This window comes from Euprymna scolopes, chromosome 23 (assembly GCF_053919585.1).
Source record: "Euprymna scolopes isolate OS-2025 chromosome 23, ASM5391958v1, whole genome shotgun sequence".
NCBI lineage: Eukaryota > Metazoa > Mollusca > Cephalopoda > Sepiida > Sepiolidae > Euprymna > Euprymna scolopes.
In genome coordinates, this window is record NC_136504.1 from 99,528,217 (window position 1) to 99,548,144 (window position 19,928).

Here is a 19,928-nt window from a genome sequence, read left to right on the forward strand (position 1 = left end):
ACAGTTAATTTATATGGAATGCTATTTGTCTTTAAAATGTTTTTTTTTCTTTTTTTTTTCTTGTAGCGTTTCCTGGACCAATTCCAGGCAGCTAAGGACAAAATCTCTGAGGCTGGAGAGAAGATGGCAGAATTATCCAAAGAGACTGTGGCCAATCTCCAAGAAACAGCCTCTCGTATTGCATTATGCATAAATATGAAGGCTCCGTTAATTCTTATCCCACAAAACTCAAAATCCCCAAATACTTTATTGGTTGATCTCGGTAAACTGGACATTAGTAACAGCTTCCATTCTGTTGGTCCAGCTACAAAAAACAAAACTGCTGTCATTGACAAAATGAAAATTCAATTAGCATCCTTGAAAATGTCCAGGTAAGTATTATTTCTCTATTAGGTTGGGGATGTGTATATATTCCTATATACTAAATTCACTTTTAAACTAACAAACTGATCACGATTGAATACATATTCTAGGTCATGTGAGCACATTACTTTTTTTTTGTGAACTTAACAATTTGTGTGTGGGGGAGTGCTACCAACCCTTAATTAAAATCTGTGAAATACAGAAAGTATAATAGCAAAAATAATTGCTCTACATCATATTTTGAATTAGATAAATGAGTTTAAAGGGTTAAACAGTTTCTTTAAAAATTCAGATTAAAATTAGTGTGTATGTGTGTGTATGTATATATATATATATGTATATATATCTGAGAGAGATGGTAAGCATTTTGATTATCTATTAAGAAAACAGATTTATTTTCATCACCATCATCATCATCACTGTTAGATTCAACAATGTGAAATCTGAATTGGTGTTAAGAACACCCAAGAGAACTGATAGCTTCTTGTCGCAACAAGCAAGACAACCCAACGTTGTCAGGTACACACAGTCTGGTCACACACACACATATATATATATATATATATATATATATATATATATATATATATATATATATATATATATATATATATAGAGAGAGAGAGAGATAAAAAAAAAAAAAAAAAAAAGAACAGACCAAGTTATGTGTTCATCAATGTTTCATCTTTATTGTAATCTTTCTTCTGGATAAATAAAGACAAAACGTTGAACGCAACTTTATTTGTTCCTTTTTTTTTATATCTATCTCGTCTATTTCCATTTTCATACATACATACATATGTGATGAGAATAATGGAAATAGTATTTCAACAAAATAGAGAAATAAAAAGGAACAAATAGTTGTTTATCAACGTTTCGTCTTCATTTCATCTAGAGGAAGTCTCGAAATAAAGATGAAACATTGGTGAACACATAATTTGGTTTGCTCCATTTTATTTCTCTCTCTCTCTCATATATATATATATATATATATATATATATATAACTTGACACAAAAATATTAACCTAGAAATAAAAAGGTACTTGTACAGTTTAGTGAAGACATTAAAAAATGAAAATATCGGAAAAAAATTTAAATTGTATGTATCCGTTATGGAACGAAGTTCTCTGAAAAAAAATTTTACTTAATTTCATCAAGTAGTTTTGTTTTTTTACAGCGAAAAAACAATTTATGATACCGAGCAAAATGTTCAATTTTTAGGAAGCAAAGCTAGTATTAGAGATGGGGAGGGGTGTCAGCACTTTAACTGGAGTTATCTCCCTTTGTCATTTCTAAAATTCAAACAAAATTTTTTTTTAAATCCAAGATGGCCGCCTTCAACGTGCTCTCATAAAACCGTGTTTTTCCGCTGTAAAAAAAAACTACTTGATGAAATTAAGTGAAATTTTTTTTTTCAGAACTTTGTTCTATAACGGATACATACAATTTAAACTTTTTTCAATATTTTCATTTTTTAATGTCTTGACTAAACTGTACAAGTACCAATAAAAAAAATGTAGTATTGCTATATAGACTTTCTAGTAAAGAATAGATAAATAGAAATATACAAAAGAATAGGAAATAAATATAAATAAAATAATAAAATATATATATATATATATATATATATATATATATATATATATATATATATATATATAAGAATAAAAATAAAAATAAAGATACAATAAAAATGATAATAAAAAAAAAAAAAAAATTGCAGTCCAAACTTGAGAAAGATGGCATAGTGAAGTCCATAAAAGTATCTGGGAAACCAATTAGTAATCTTGTAGATTTTATATTAGCAGATCATGAAATTCAAGATGAAGATACAAGATAAAAAAAATTATATATATATATATATCTATAAAAGTGAACGTGTCTGTGTACATTTCCCTACTCAATAACTCTGTTAATTTTTAGTCTACAGGCTCGAAATTTGATATATAGGTACTGAAATTTGGGAAAATCTATGTGATTGGTTTTCGACCCGAAATTTGGCTTTTAAGGGATCAAAGTTCAACGATTTGACCTTTGAGAACTCTACCAAACTCCTCCGACAATTTTGGGTCAAAACACTTGAAATTTTAGATATAGGTTCCTTGGATATGGATCTAACTTAATAACTTGATTTGAGCCCAAAACAAATGTTAAGGGGGTCATAATAGGGGTCAAAGCTAAAAAATTAAGCTTTTTTTTTTTTTTTTTTTTTTTTTTTTTGCTCAGCATACACCTCCAAACACCCGGGCAACGCCGGGCCGAAATGATAGTTATATTATAAAACTCGAATTGTCTTGCTTGGCATTGAAACCACCCATCTGGTTTACAGCTTTCAGTTTGAAAAATTCTGCATATGTGTCAGGAAAGCTTTTTTTTAATCAATTTTTTTTTAAATATGCAAATAAAGACAAAACTAAATTCCTTCTGCTTTTTTTATCTGCATTTTACAAATTTTATTTGTATTTTTAATTGCAAGTTTTCAAACAAAAACAAAACAAATATGTTCACGATTTAATCTATTTTAAAGTTTTTCATATATTCTGTAATTGACGGTTTAAAGATGTTAAAATTACTCAGATTAGCTTGCCTAATCGTTGAAATGGTGTTAATAAGAAGAAACTACATAACTATCAACACATAACATTTAACTTAACTTTAAATGAAACATAACAAATCATACAATAAGTAACTGTTACCAAAGGCAATAAAAGTGACATCTCATAGTTAACTGATTAAGAACAAAAATTAAAACCATTTAACCATTAAATCTTATTTCTCACTAACTAATAACAGTTACTTTTCTTACGTATTTGCTTTAGTTTTTTACTATTTAAACTATTTCTAAGCCTTTTTCATTGCATTACATTCTGTAATTGGCAGTTTAAAGACATTAAAATTGCTTGCAACGGTTTATTAATACTTTAAAGATTAGACAAGCAATAGACTTTTTAACCAGTTAAAAACTGGCAAAAAGTTATAGCCATTAACTTGGGATAAGTACTTTAATTAAGTCACACTTCTTTGTTTACAAAGCCATTCGGTGGAAGTGATGTTAGAAATATCAAGATACAGATGACTAACACTGTATATAATGTAGCTTTTTTTTTTTTTTTTTTTTTAGGGTATGCTGAAAACAAATATCACATTTAAATTTTCCACAAATAAGTTTTTTAGATATAAAGCAATGTAATTCCTTATCAAAAGTGGTGGCCATTGTATGCACAAGTGCGCATATTTTTGCCATAATTAATATACTCGCTATTCCATAGCCAGCCATAACATACTGAACCACTGAGTCATGGGTAGTCTAATATATAATATATATATATATATATATAATTGACATTAAGAACGTTTTAAGAGTTAAAATCAATTCAGTATTATATAGTAATAGGAGAGAAACATCTTTTTTTTTTTTTATCTTGGGTGATACAAAAAAAAATGACGCTATCACACTTATAAGATATTTACACATTTTAAACATGTTTTTCTTCAGATTACATGCGTTATACTAAATAAATTTTAAGTTAAAATGGTTTCTCATGTCGAGCCCTTCAGACTCGTTTACCATTATGCTATAAAATGTTGTAAACGTTATCATTTAGATGATGTGTCCTAGAATCCTCTCCCACCACCACAAAAAAAAAATTTTTAAACCTAATGCTATACATATTTCTTACTAGCTGGCAGCCCAGCATTGGCTGATCGTACAATACGATTACACATATTTTAATTTATGCTGATTGCATATGTGTTATTATAAAACTAATCCTCTATTGATTATTGTATATTACGAGGAATAATTTAAAAAAATAATGATAATGTCATTCGTCAAATTCCGTCTGTTTACAATATCACGTCAGCTGATATTTAGGCTTGACAATATTAATATAGTCTTTTTTTTTTTTTTCTGGTATAGATAAAATGAAAGAATTTTCACAGGGGAATAATGTAACACCAGCCAGTGCAACTTAAAAAAAAGAAAAAAAAGTTGCACCGGCTGGTGTTATGTAAAATATTCCCTTGTAAAAATTCTTATTTAATCTATAAGAGAAAGACTATTTTTAAGATTGGACTTTTTCGATACTTATCGGATGAATTTCTGTGCAAAATATATCTAAGAACACTGCCAGACATATAAATTAGCTTGATGTGAAATTTGCAAAAGATGGGCTCAGCTGTTTCGGAACCTATAAGGAACACACACACAGTGACTTTTATATAATAGTAGAGACAGATATCCATCCTGGGATCAGCATTCTTTTAGTACCTACATAAAATTATAATTTTTTATTTCTTCACAAACTCCTGAAATTTAGGCTGCAGAGAGACAAGAAAAGAGGCTGTAGTACCCATATTATTCACAAATATCTGGAAGGTGTAGAGTATCCAATGTGTATATATCATGTCAATAATCTTATACAGTCATATTAATAGACTGTCAGATTATACAACAATGCTAAAGGAAATACAATTAAAAAAATCTGGTTTAAAGACACAAATCCAACAGTATGAACTGGAACAAATATATTGAGGGTATTGTGAAGGCTGCTGCAAAGAAAGTGGCTTCCCTCTATCAAACTAGAAGACTACTCACACCTGAGAGTATCCTGCACCTCTAAAAGGCCACCATTCGCTCAAGCATGGAGCATTATTGCCATGTTTGAGTTGGTGCATCAAGCACTAGCCCCTCCCTCCTGGATAGGATCCAAAAGAGTTTTCAATCTAACAGATCCCGCTTTGTCAACTAAGTTCCAACCCCTGTCCCATCACCACAATTTTACATCTCTGTGCCTGTTTTACAAATATTTTAATGGAATGTGCTCTGAACTCCTTGCCCCCTCAACGTACATATCTCCGACAAACCCAGTTAGCAACAAAATCTTACCCCTTCACTGTTGAGGTCCCTAAATGCCAGAAAGCTTTCTACTCTAATAGTTTCTTCCTATACTTTGGAATTCCCTTCTTGCTACCTGCTGATATTCAGAAGTTTAAATGTAACGTAAATCAACATCTTAATCTTTCCTGGGCATGGTCCCAAATAGTAGCCCCTAAGGACCAAGTGGCGATGTGTGCCTTGTTAGAGATGAATGTGAGTAAAAAAACAAAAATCTATAAACAGGATAATCGAAGAAAAATGGCAAGAATCTTGGAATGAATACCAAAGTAAATAAATTACCATTCGCTCAAGCATGGAGCATTATAGCAAATAAAATTTGATCAACTATTGAGGATTTAATTTCAAATTATTCGATTTTATTTTTCACTTTTTTTTTTTAAAATATGAATTAACTAACAAGGTGACCCAACATTGCCCGGAATTGAATGAGGATCAAGAATGTTTCATACTCCCATATTTTTTATTGTCATCAAAATTAGTGGAATCGTCCATTTTTCAATCAAATCAATTCATTGCCTGCTCTAGTTAGGGATCCATTGCAATGCACTGGAAGGAAGGTTCACATGCCTCTCACAGTGACTTAGTCCACGATACATTGTAGTTTACATTGCACTGTAGAAAACCTACCGTTGATTTTTATGGCTCGAATTAAAATTTCAAATGCAAAGGCAAGTATCATGGTTCAGTTGTGATCCAAACAAATTTCGAATGCACTCCTCTCATATCAAAGAACCTACTGTTGATTTTTATGTTGAACCTTTCGACTTGTAATAAAACTTCTCAGATGCATTTATGATGTTAAGTTGGTTAAGGTGTTAACTTTCGTCAAACTCGCCTATTTCTTCTTTAATCGGATTATTTCGATTATCGATACTTATTGAAGACATTCTTATACAATATCTATCTAAGAACACTGCCAGATACAGCAAATACATTTGTTTGAAAATTCATAAAATTGGCCCAGCTGTTTTGGAATCCATAGGGAACAAATTCTCTCTCTCTCACACAGTTCTTTTTATATAATAGTAGAGATAGAGATTATGGGATCTTGGGATTCCATTTGACAATTTTATTTGGCATTAAATAACACAGATGATTATTATGCCGACATTTAGAGTGATGATAGAGAAGCCTGTCAAGGTGCTATGGTCTCCTGGAGAAAGTTTTGTTTGACAGGCTTCTCTATCATCACTCTAAATGTCGGCATGTTCTAAAGTGCCATGTTTTGTATGGATCTGTGAAACTTGGGTTATTTCCAGCATGGATGACTCGGTCTGTAACTGCCATGTTAATTTTTTGGCTTGATTATTTTGCCTCTGGATTTAGTACCACCAATTAAGAGTATCCTGTTTTGAAGTGAGTCTGTTTTATTTATATATATATATATATACACACACACACTTTGTTTGTTTTTGCATAATCAGTAATGTGTTGTTACAGTCAGGAGCATGTTTTGGCCAACTAGGTTTTAGTAACTAGAGACCTCTTCAGGCGATACAGCTTATAGAAAAGCAAAGTTTGCAATGAAAATATCAAGTCATCCATTTCAACGGGAGTCAATATCAGGAGGTTCTGGTAAATGTTGTTGAAAAAAGAAATAAGATTTGGTTGCATGAAAACAAGACCAAAAGGGGTATGGATTAGGGTTGGTGTTGAGATATAGGAATAAAGTAAAAAGGATGTGGGGTTAAAAAGCTGAGATGGAAATGGTGAATGACTAAAAGGAAACAGTGTATGTATGCGTGCGCCATGTCTGCCTCAAATCCCCAACATAAAAGTGCATATAGGGTCAATTAACAGGGGAGTCTGAATTTTATAAACTTTTTTAGAATTTCTATGCGAGAAAAAGGGGTCAGATTTAACTGGAATAATTTCGTTATATATATATATATTCATTCTTTTTAGCTTCTTACATCAAGTAGCTTCAGGACTTTTCTAGAGCTACTTCCACAAATAAATTATTTTTAGATTGTAACAATCTTTCCAATAACACTTAAGATGTTGACTTCAGCTCAATATATAATCTATATATTGCTGTGTGATACTAATTATTTTATTTATTTATTAGTTTTTATTTATTTTATTTTTATGGATTTTTTATTTTATTTTTTTTATTTTTATTTATTTTTATTATTTATTTATTTATTTATTTTTATTTATTTTTTTTTTTCAGAGCTTTACTGAATGATAAACATGAAATAGGCACTGAATGTCTACTTCTACAGCCAGTGACTTTAAATCTTGCAGTCAACAGAAACCTTTCTGCAGGGTGGTACCATGATGAACCAGACATGAGCATTGAAGGGAGACAAGAGGCCCTTGCAGTGAGTATCATTAGACTACAAATTCTGATTGTTCCATTTGTTGTGCAGGTTCAAAGTTTAAGATTTCCAAAATTTGGCAGAGGGTTTTATTTTGGTTTTGATCTGGGCATGATATTTTAAATATATTTAAAATGAAAGTTTATGGCAGTAGAAAAAAAAAATAGGATATTTAAATATTTTAGTTCTTGTAAAAACAAGGGGGATTCATTAGATGAGATATTGGAGTCTGAATTGATTAAGAGCCATGAGTTTCAGGGATCAAGAAAATCATGGAAAACTTCTCATTTTTAAAAATTATAATTCATTGAAAGTTTATAAAAGTCAATGTTAATTTGTTTTTATATTAGTAAGATAGTTCAGTGATAAAGGTTGTGAATATTTCAGTTGACGAGTTCTTTTAAATGAGCAGACAACAGTAAGGGATTCAAGCAGTCATTGCTTGTGGCTGTGTTGGCTAATGTTTGTGTGTGTGAGTGGAGACATACTACAGCGATTAGTGTCCAAAGAGGGATGCCCAGCGACACCAATCCATACACTCCAGTCAACTGAGTTCCACTAGTTTATTGAAGAAAAGTATGACTTTTTAAGGAATTTAGGTGGCTCCCAGAAAGACCATTCTAAATAAATTCAGACAGTTTTCTGATTGGTCCAAAATATAATTTTTTATTCAGGATAATGGATGGATAGATGACGTGCATACAAATGTATTTACACATTTTGATTTTGAACATTGATGTGTAAACCTCAACCTCTACAGTTGTTTGTCATTGTTACAATAAAGGAATTTTCCTTCTAAACAAAAAACACAATTCAAGCCTGATGTAAACAAATTCTTTTTGAGCCATCCTAATAAATCTAATTTCTGACCAGTCTGAATCATTGTTGCCAATCCTCATGTTGCTATTTTAACTGTCCTCCTGACACTCATTAACTCTTATTCTTGAGTGGCTTGTGGGCTGTGATAAGTGCCGACTCATTAGTACAACAACAAAAAACTAAGTCTAAAATCATATTTTACTTTAAGTTTATTGTCTCTGAAAATTGCGTATCTGTTAAGTGTTGTGACATTATGTTGAACAAAGATGGCGGCGTAGTTCAGATCAGATCTTTACTGTAATTGGCAGTAACCAAGATGGCGGCCAAGAATCAAATGCGGTCCGTGACGTATTTAGCGGCGAACTGGTTGAATCTGAAATTCGACAATTGTTATACTAACTTTGGAAGGTTTTCATTGGTTGTTTAGCACAGCCAGTGGTTATAAAAATGATTGGCGAATCCACTGACCCCCAAATAGTAGTCAAAGACAGTTTACAGTATCCCTATGCAAATGTCATAAATTTGTCTTTGCTGCCTAGTGTTCATGTTTGTTTTGTTTTTGTTTTTTTCAATAAAGATATATTACCACCCCCTTCAAATTTTGCTTGTTTTGCTGCCAGCATTATCAGCAATAATAGTATCAGCTGGCAATTTTTATAAATGTTTTTTGCAGACTGTTTTATTCAAAAAAAACAAAAAAAGTAGTACTTTTTTATTTAAAGTTAAAGCAATTTGTGGTTCTTTATAGAATCATGACTCCATCCAAAAATACTGGTTTTCAAATATACTCGACTTTTGAACTTAGTAGTTGTAAATGACTTTCTGGCTACCAATTAAAAAGAAATAACATTCTATTTTTCATAGACGATTATGCATGAGTATCCTAAAAATTTTAGCGGAAGAAAAAATAAAAAATGTATTTTAGGAAAACCTGGGATCAGTTTCTCATAAATTTAACATAAAATAACTCCTCCCAATTTCCCAGTCATTCTTGCCTTTTAGAGTAGTTAGCCCTCCAAATATTTTTTATATTTTGTCATGCTAAAGTTTGTATTAAAAAAAAAAAAAAAAAAAAAAAAACTATCCTACCATTAACCCTAGGTTCGAGTGACAAGTCCACCCCTAAAAACAAAATTTCTTTAACCTTATCACTAATAAGTCTGAATGGCAAGTCACCAACCTAACAAAAATCCCTCAGAGAACCACATATTTTCATCTTAAAGAAAAAAGATACTTTTACCTCAAAAATAAATGTGCTAGGGGTCACAAATGAAAGAAACCACAAGTAGTGTAAATTGTATAAATATATGTATGTATGTATCATGAACACAGGAGCCACTAAAGTGGTATGAGAGGAACGTGTTCGTAGCATGCGCTTAAACGTGGTATGAATGTCTCCTATCTAGTCTCTGAAACCAGTTGTATTTATAGGACTTGTTGATTCCACTTAGTTCTCAAATAGTGGTGATTTGTACCCCACAATAAACATGCAGGATTTTTATCACATTGAAAAAAAAAATTAGTTAACTGTTCTAAAATGCTAGAATTACCCTTAAATAGGCAATTATTTTACATTAAATTTATGTAAAACTAATTCCGCAACCATAAATTAAAAAAAAAAATTTCCAAGTTTTTTTCAGAATTATTGCCTAAAACTTCATGCTTTTAAGGAGTCAGTGAAGAGGGTATTAATCTATAATAATCTGAAAGAAATCTTGCCATATATTTATTTTTAAATAGTCCTAGTGTTAGTTTCTTGTACATAAAATGAATTACAATTCAACTTTGAGTTCTGTAACATCTTTTTGTAAATGCAGACGGAAAAAATTCAATCAATTTGACTACTTTTTCTTCTTTTTTTTTTTTTTTTTTTTTTTTTTTTTAAGAATACATAGTATTTTTATAGTATTGCAGCATATTTATGTTAATTTACTGAATATAATTAACTATTAATTCATGGAAAATTTCAGTGGCATATTTTCATTCCTTGCACAAAAATACATTTGTATAGTAAATTTCATTGCTTTTTACCAAAGATATAACTTTTTTACTAAAAAAGTGAAATATGAAAGACATACGGTTTTAAAGAGGGAAAAATATCCAAATGTACGAAGCACAAAAATAATTGCAATTGTTTTTTAGTCAGATTTAAAAAATTTAAAGATTCTTTCATAGATTATCTGGCTCTTTTTATATACGATATCATTATAGATATTTTAAGTAATTTCAATTTTTCCATATGTATTACTCACTTAATAATACATATTTATTTGATAAACTATTACAGAAACAGATTTGTTATCCTGTGGATAGAAACTTAATCTGGATTACTAGATGCATATATAACATACATTAGTCATTTTTATATAGTGAAGGATATTTAAAAAACAATGATATTATGAAGAGAAGGTACCATGCTGAAGCCGAAGTTTCATCTGTGTTTTCCAACAGAACACATATATCACCAGGATATGCTTACATTTTACCAATGAAATTCGAGTAAGCAGACGAAAAAAATTCAATTGATTTGACAACTTGATGAAACTATTAAACATTGTCAATGAAAACATGATACCTTCTCTCCATAAGTATCTTGTTAGGTGAAAGTACAGAATATTTACAGAACACTTTCCCTTCCGCATGTTAAGAATGGACCTCTAAATAGTGTTATTATTTCTGCACGGTACCTTTTTTGTATAAGTACTGGAAAAGTTTCATTAAAATAAAAATTTAAGAAAATGCAAAAAAAAACAAAAGAAAAAAACTTTCCTCTTCCAAACAATTTCTAATCATTTTTGCTTAGCTTTCAATATTCCTTTTAAAATTTGGAAAAGAAATTCATAAAAATTGCCAAGAAAAACGTCTGACATTTGCTGGTAATTTTTATTTTTTTTTATTTTTTCATATTATTAAAAAAAAATATTAAGTATTAATTCTCCAAAAGTACCATAGGTTGAGTGGTTTTTATTCTTTTTCTGAAAAGGTTAGTAACATTATCCATTAAAAAATGCATTTATTTATTTATTTTTTTCATTAAAACGTTTTGCATTTATTTTTGGATCATAGTTTTCGATTAGCACCATCCAGCAGTATACAAATTCTGTTGGCTGTTGTCAATGAAAACATTGTATAAGTACAAAAAAGAAAAACATTTTACAATGAAATTGTTTCATCTGCAAACAAAATATTTTAATTTTTAATTTTTTTTATTTAATTTTTTGCTACCAGCTTTGTCTCAGTCAGTATGATTATGCTGTAATCATGGCCATGTTGAATGAAAACCTTTCAGAAGGGCAACCGCCCGCATCAGCAGAGACACAAAAGACTGTAACGGCTGCTGAAAATGAAAAGACTCCTCAGGAGGCATCTACAAATGCTGGTAAATACAAAAATAAAATTCTTTAATTCAACTTTTATCTTATCTCTTGGGGGGGGGGGTATCTTTTTTTATTGGCATGATACCATTCTCCCAAGCATGATCTTCTCCTTTTATGGAAGATCCACCCAGTAATTACTTTTATTTTTGAGAAGGGGCATTATAGAATCTGTTCAGTTATGATACTAGGCATTACTATTTTTTTTTTTTTTTTTTTTCTTATATCTTAGAGGGAGGAGAATCCTCCTAAGCTTTCTCTTTTGGGGAGGCTGTAAAGTATATGTTCGTTCCTCACCATACCATTCTCCCAACATATTCTTTTTATTAGGGTCGGGGGGTAGTGTACCATTTATTCTGTTATGTCCTCCCAGGCATAAACTCCTTTTTCATGGGGGTAGTTAATGTATGTAGTTTATCTGTATCTTCTCAGTTTAGCAAAAATATGCGACTAGAGAAGAAAGCATGTATTTGTTAGTGTATAATATATATATATTGTTTTCTTACTCATTTTTCCCCTAAACATGGTATAGTGTGACTTGGAATATAAATGGCTGCCACTAGGGATCATGTTAAACAGGAGGCTATGGGGAGTTGAGCTGTAAGATGTCTGTTCACATTAAATTTGAACTTCTGCAGGTTGGTGCAGCCAGGGAAGCTGGAAACAAAGAGGGAATTTCAAAGCTTAGCAAGAGCAGAAACTATTAGAATAGGTTTTCTGGCATATAGACCTCAACAGTGAGGAGGTGGGACTTTGCTGCTTGTCAAGTTAGTCGAGAGTATGTATGTCGGAGGGGGGGGGGCAAGTGCCAAGAGTTCTTCAGGTCACATTCTATTAAGGTACTTGGAGCATGACTAACAGTACGGAACATATTAGATTGGAAACTTTTTTTTTTTTTTTTATACCCTGTATAAGAGTGAGAGACTAATGGTAGATGCAGCAGCCAAGATGTGGCAACAATATTTCATGCGTAGTTTAACGTTTTTTTGCAACTTGTTAAAATATCAGTATTAATTCCAATTTTTCTTTTTTTCAGAAGAAAAAGTCCAATCAGCAGATGGTGATAAGAAAAAGCTTTCCCCTACACTAGAAGAGGGAGGTGAAGTCAAAAAAACTCCTGAACCAATTTATAATCGAATGACATTCAAGTTCACCCTGAACAGTTTATCAGCCACGCTATATCAAGGAAAAGATGAACTGGTAAGAGATAGTAAAACTAATTGCCCAACTTAAATATTCTACTGTTCGGATTCTGCTCTTCGTCACTAAAACTTTTACAATTCAAGACTTCTATGGATTGACTATCAAATGGGGAAACTATTCTTTGTCAGCAAGCTTTTACAATTCAAAAGCTTTTCTGAATTGATACTGCCATTTCGTTTAGAACAACATTTCTAAAACTAAAATGACATAAGATAGCTTTTATGATCTCTACTTGACTGGCAACCAAAACATTTAAGACTAGAACAATGTTACAATTTAGAATTTTTGAGATAAAGATTGTTTATTTGTATTATTTGGACTACGGTTCTCATCTTGAGTGTTATGTGTACAACATTTCGGCCGATGTAACCTTCAACCTTCTTTAAATATATTTTGTTGAACTCTGGGATCTGTTTAGAATTTTGACCGGAATCCTTCATTCAACCCACAAGGGTAGCATGCTCTTGCTCAGTCAGCCATGACTGAGTAGATGTCTCTAGTACGAATTTTTGGAGCCTTTAAACCTATTTTTGTTTCTAGATGTAAATATCACTATTACCTACCTTTTTGGAATGGAAAAGAATTTGGTGATTTGATGAAATAGTAAAGTGAAGTAATCGCTCAAGAAAAAAAAAAAAAAAAAATTGCATTTGAAGCACATCTTCAAAGCTGTCTTAAGCCACTATGTTTGATTTTTGGGAAATGGTGTATCCAAAATTTCTAAGATTTTGTATTTATGCTGTAAATTAAAGATTCTAGAGTTCGACAAGATATACCTTAAGAAGAATAAAATAAATAAATAAAAATTGCTAACAAATAGGCCAATAAAGACGATTAAAACATAACTTTCTTTGAGTGGAATAATAATATATTCATTATTTTAATTGAAAAATGCAAAACATTCAACAGCCTAAGAACAGGAATGGGTTGATCAAAAGTTGTGACCAGATGTGAACACAAAACTGACCAAACTATTTGTAGATGGAGAGGGAGAACCATACGATGCAACACTACTTTATCTGCCATCTGCTGCCAGAGTACAACAATAATGCAAAAAATGAGTAAAACTCTTGTCCAACCATGTTTCAAAGACCTGCAAAGAAGTTATATATATATATATGTGTGTGTGTGTACACATATACAAGGAACTCGCCACTTATCAAGGTCCATAGGCCACTTGAGGATAAGAGTTAATGAATGAATAATGTTCACTTAGATAGCAGCATAGTGGTGGAAATTGGGTAGAATCTGATTATTTAAGGGTACAGCTCAACAAGAACTTGTTTACATTTGACTTGACTATTTTGTAGTCAGTTGGAAAGCAGACCAGTGGAATAGTTCTACAGGCAGGCAGTTCTAGGAATTGAGCTTTGTTCATGAAATTTGTTTAGCTTCAGGCACGACTAGTGGAAGAAATTGATTATATTTTAAAGTTTTATCTTAATTTTGTAATGCAAAGGTTTTTTTTATTTTTTTTAATGTTAGCTTATAAAACAAGGTGACTGTTCTTTCTGAATAGCAATTAGTTTTATTTCTATTTACTGCATCACCTTTTTTTTTTTTTTACCCATAGAGGATAGATCCCATATTGGCATACAAATGTTTTTCTGTAAAAAAAAATCTCTGTAAAGCATAGTTTTTCAAAAGACTGCTTACACAGGAGGAAACCTGAATTTATTACCATGATCGAGAGACCTAAGCCCAGTCATTGCAGTAAAAACACTTGGACTTAGCACTTCCAAAAAAGACAAAGGTGCAGCTATATGTTAACACGATTATACTCAGTCTTCTGAGACCAGGATGGAGCAGTGATGACAGATTTCCTGACAAAGGGTACCACAATTACAGGAACCTATTGTGTTTAACTTTAAAAAAATTGAGTTATCAAAATTAGGACCAACCTGAGGTGTTCTACAAAAACGGTCTCCAGAGATACCTTAAACAATATGGGTAGCTTCTATGTAGAGAAAGACTAATAAGTGGGCCTAGTTTTGTTGCTCTACTGCTATGAGAAGTGAGTCGGGGGCATTACTTATTGAACGCCTTTCATAATAATTAGATATCTTTTACATTTTGAATTACTCAGTTATCAAACTTGTTCATTGTATAACAATATTTTGAGGTTATTTTTAGGAGCTCATACCCCGATATCTTTAAGAACTCGTTACAGAATTCTTTGTTCAATACATGACAAAAATATAGTGACTGTTATGATTGACACCTCTTGGGCTGCATGTTTTAGTGTTGCATTCAAATGCAAATAGTGCAGGTGATAGATGCTTGGTCTCGAAAGTTTTAGTTTTTTTTTTTTACAAAATAGTCACCACTTATCAAGGCCGGAAGATTACTCAAGGGTTAATGAGTTTACAGTGGTCAAGGGGAATATGCCATCATTAGTAGTTGAAATTTGGGAAATTGGATTAAGAGGATGACTCATCAAGAATTTGTTCACGTTAGTCTTTAAGACAACCATATTGTAGTTAGTTGGAAAGCAGCACAACTGAACAGTTCCACAGGCGTGCAGATCTGTCCAGTTTTTAAACTGGATTTGTAGTTTTTGTTTGGAGGCAAAATTTCTAAGCTGCAGTGCTGACTAAATCAAACACCTTTCGACCGGCCTAAGATCAAAGTGTAGTATGTTCTGATGCTACACTTAAATTTTTTGTTGTTCTCAGTTAGTGGAGAAGAAATCCTTCACGACAGAGACAATTTTTATTATTGTTCCTTCCCCCACATTAAAAACCGACCTTGGTGTCTAACTCTGCCCTCATGAGACGGTAAGTAAATAGGAACAAGAGAGATGATTACAGCCTGTGCAGCGAGTGCACATATGCACGTTGATACCGCTGCATGGCAAACAAATTAGAAGACAATTAACACGTTAAAATCTATTACTTTCATTATCATAATAATCTCTCCTCCCCCATTTCCAGCCAATACGCACTGGTGCTATCAGATCAGGTTGTCTGAAGATAATGACTTTCTGACCTAAAATACACCAGACATTAATGTTCTTGTTTTGTTTTTTGTTTTTCTTTTCCTTCCTCTTCCTTTCTTTCAATCATGTTCTGAAGTTAAAAACAAACAAAAAATTTTCTTCTACAAAACAAACCAAACTTGAATAAATATTTTGTTACATGAAGAGCTTGAATATTAACTTTTCCAAAATTAATTGATTTGGTATCAAATAACATGAAAAAAGTTGATATGCTGTAAAACAACCAAACTACATAACTAAATATTTTATGATATATAAAGAGTTTGAAGAGTTGTAACTTTTGTCCGAAAAGGGATGACATGCCCGAAAAAACAACCAAAGACACAATTCATAATATTTGATTTCTATTATCATTTTTTTTTTTTTTTTTTTTTTTTTTTTTTTTTTCAGGCTAATCAATCAGCTAAAGTGGTCGACAGAGATCCCAAAAAATGCTTGGGTCATTTTGAGTTACAATTGTTTGACATTGACTTCAAAATGCAATCAGATAATTCTATGCAAGCCATGATTATTTTAAAAGACACAATTCTCGATGACAATAGACCCGATAAACAAAATGGCATTAAAAGGTAAGATTTTTTTGTGTTTTCATTACTATGGAGACAGATGGTGTCAGTCAATCATGCTTAAATATGGAAAAGAAAAAAAAAAAAATGCCTCATTTCTATTTCTCTCTTACTTTCCCTCTCTGCCCTGCTTCAGGCATGTCTGTCGACCTAGTCCACAAATCCCGAAACACCATGAAAAGTCTCAATAAGAAACACACGATTAAACCCGGATCTCCAACTTCTAACGTAGACCCCCCACTACCAGGTGTCCTTCTCTAACATCAGGGGTCTACGTTCTAACCTTCCAGAGGTTGAAACCCAATTACAGGAGACTAAACCATACATATTATTTCTAAGTGAAACTGGCATTGGAGAGACCATTTCCCTAGATGAGTTTGTAATTAAAGGATACTCTAACTTAACTTCCAAATCTGACCCCAAAGATCGCCATGGACATGGAATATGTGCCTATATAAAAGATGAGTTTCTGTGTGGTTGGGATATCTCCAGTGAAGACCCTAGTTTACATTATATGTGCTTCTGGATTGCACTTGTGTACACTACTGCATTTATATTTAGCCTCTATCCCCCCACCCCCCATCCACAACAGCGGAGTTACTCTCTTTAAGAGCATATCTGAGAAAATTGACCACGCCCTATCTGCTTATCCTTCAGCTAATATTCATGTCTGTGGAGACTTCAGTTCACAATGTGGAATGGTTAACTCACTCAAACAAGACCAATGATGAGGGGAGGTTCTCTCATGATTTCTCCATTGCTTATGACCTCACTCAGATTGTTCACGAACCCACCCATGTTCCCGATACTGATGGCCAGTATGCAAGTCTCCTAGACCTCTTTCTCACAACTTGCCCTGAACTGTGTTCAGCTTCTGTTCTGTCTCCACTTGGATCTTCCGACCACTCAGTTGTATCAGTTAAGATAAGAATGAAATGTAATAAGTTCCCAGATGTACCTCTCCATCATACAGTATATCGATACTATGGCTGACTGGGATAGCTTCCGCACATTTATATCAGATCTACCTCTGCGTTCCATGTTTATAAAGGATATGTCCTCTATAGTATCAGAGCTGATAGAATGGTTAATTGTAGGTATAGACCTTTTCATACTCTCAAAAAAGTTCCAGCAAAAATCTAACAGCCATCCGTGGTTCTGTTCGGAATGTGCTGCTGCAATTGCGCATAGAAATCACTTTTTCCATTGCTTCTAATGTAATAGATGTACTGAGACTAAAGCCGCTTTCAGAACTGCCAGCAACCACTGTAAAAAAGTAATAAAGAACGCAAGAGAGTTGTATGCTCAGTCCGTCAAGTCCAAAGTAGCTGAGCAGCGGCTTGGTTCCCACCAGTTTTGGCAAATAGCCAGCAGAATCCTAAACAGAAGCGTGTGCTCTATCCCAACTCTAATAAATGGACCTGAGGTAATCTCGTCAGCATCAGACAAAGCCAAACTCTTTGCCAAGAACTTTGCAACTAATTCTAACCTTTGCGACCAAGGCTGCCAACCTCCAATATTTCCTCCTGTATCAGAAAACATGCTATGTGATATACAAGTATTTTTACATGATGTTGCCAAGCTAATCAAAAACCTGGATTCCAGTAAAGCAACCGGCCCTGACAGTATTCCAATTATAGTACTCAAAAGACGTCAACCAGAACTTTGGTCCATCCTTACAAAACTGTTTAAATGTTGTCTTAAGAAGAATTGCTTCCCGTCACTGGGGAAAATCTCATCAGTATGCCCCATATTTAAGAATTCAGGTGATCGCTCATCTCCCTCGCAGTACAGGCCAATAAGTCCAATAAGTCTCCTGTGTGTCATGAGTAAGTTGCTGGAATCTGTTAAATAGAGAAGTAATCAACCATCTTGGTAAAAATAACCTTCTTAGTGACACAATATGGTTTCCGTTCTGCTAGATCTACAGCAGATGTGCTCACAGTTATATCTCATAGGATTAGCTAATCTCTCAATGGAGGCCATCTTTCTAGGGCAATTGCTCTTGACATATCAAAGGCCTTTGATAGAGTATGGCATAAAGGTTTACTTGACAAGATCTCCAGTTACGGTATAGCTGGAAATGTCTTCTCAATTATTAAATTATTTCTCTGATAGGTTCATAAGAGTAGTGGTTGATGGGTAGAAATCAGAAGCTCTTAGTATTAATGCTGGAGTCCCTCAGGGGTGGTCCTGGATATGACCTTAAACTATATCCAATGGTGAGGCCCCAACTTGTGGTCTTAGGGGAGTGTGGAGCCACCCCTTAATTGCCATTGTTCCCAGGTCCATTCTGACCCAGAGTGGTAGTACTTGTTAGGATCCCAACTATGGGTTAAATAGAAACTTTTTTGAAAAAAAAAAAAAAAACAAATATTCTATTAAAAACTTTTTCTTCAAAATCACTGGATGACCTAAAAAGGGTTGATATGCCGTAAAACAAAAATAACCAACCAACTCTCAAGGGTCCATTCTGAGCCCCACTCTTTTCCTGATCTATATTAATGATCTTCCAAATCACATCCTTACATCATTCGTAGACATCTATGCTGATGACTACTACCTATGGTAGCACATCTAAGACCCTAAACGACCAAGTTCTCTCTAATTCTCTCTCCTCTGATATTGAGAAAGTGATACAATGGGGAAAGAGGTGGCTTGTTACTTTTAATACATCTAAAACCAAGCTTTTATCTTTACATCATCAACGCTCTGATCCCCATCTGGCATCAATTGAAATGAATGGCTCTCATTTTGGGGCGACCTCATGTTTTGACAAGCTTCTGGGCTTGACCTTTACTCCTGATCTTAAATGGAACACATACATTAAATCCGTTGCCAAGGCCGCTGGAAAAATGGTGAGATCCTTCTATCGATCCAGTAGATATATCACTGCTGATGCAATTCTCTATATAAGAGCCAGGTACGTCCAAGGATGGAGTACTGTTGCCACATCTGGGCAGAACCTGCTAGAAAGGACTTATCCTGCCTTGATAGAGTTCAAAATAGACTTCGTAGCCTTGTGGGGAATGTCCTTTTCTCTTCCCTGCAACCTTTTTCTCACAGAAGAGATGTTGCGAGTTTGTCTCCGCTTTATCGTTATTTTCATGGTAAGGGCTCGGCTGAGCTCCATTCTATGGTCCCCCCCCCTCGCCAAACTTTCACAAGAAACACACGTCTAGCAGAAAACACTATCACTAGTTTCCCCCACTCTTTATCTGTGCCTAAATCTAAGCATAGATTCCATGAGCAAAGCTTCTTTCTTAGAATTGCACGCCTGTGGAATTGTCTTCCGTTTTTCTGCTTTCCAGCTGACTACAATGTGGTTGTCTTCAAGTCTAACGTAAACAAGTTTTTGATGAGCCGTTCCATATAAGTTAACA

The 19,928-nt window shown here is 33.1% G+C and overlaps 1 protein-coding gene across 2 annotated transcripts in view; it reads left to right on the forward strand.

Annotated features, from left to right (window-relative positions):
- Nucleotides 1–19,928, forward strand: part of LOC145246061 (intermembrane lipid transfer protein VPS13A-like) — a 468,532-nt gene that overhangs the window by 272,081 nt on the left and 176,523 nt on the right. For both annotated transcript variants that reach the window (XM_080107901.1, XM_080107902.1), the window contains exons 33-37: nt 67–371; nt 7,438–7,588; nt 11,633–11,783; nt 12,815–12,978; nt 16,370–16,548. In XM_080107901.1, coding sequence (XP_079964027.1) covers nt 67–371; nt 7,438–7,588; nt 11,633–11,783; nt 12,815–12,978; nt 16,370–16,548 — 950 coding nt within the window. The remainder of the gene's footprint in view (nt 1–66; nt 372–7,437; nt 7,589–11,632; nt 11,784–12,814; nt 12,979–16,369; nt 16,549–19,928) is intronic.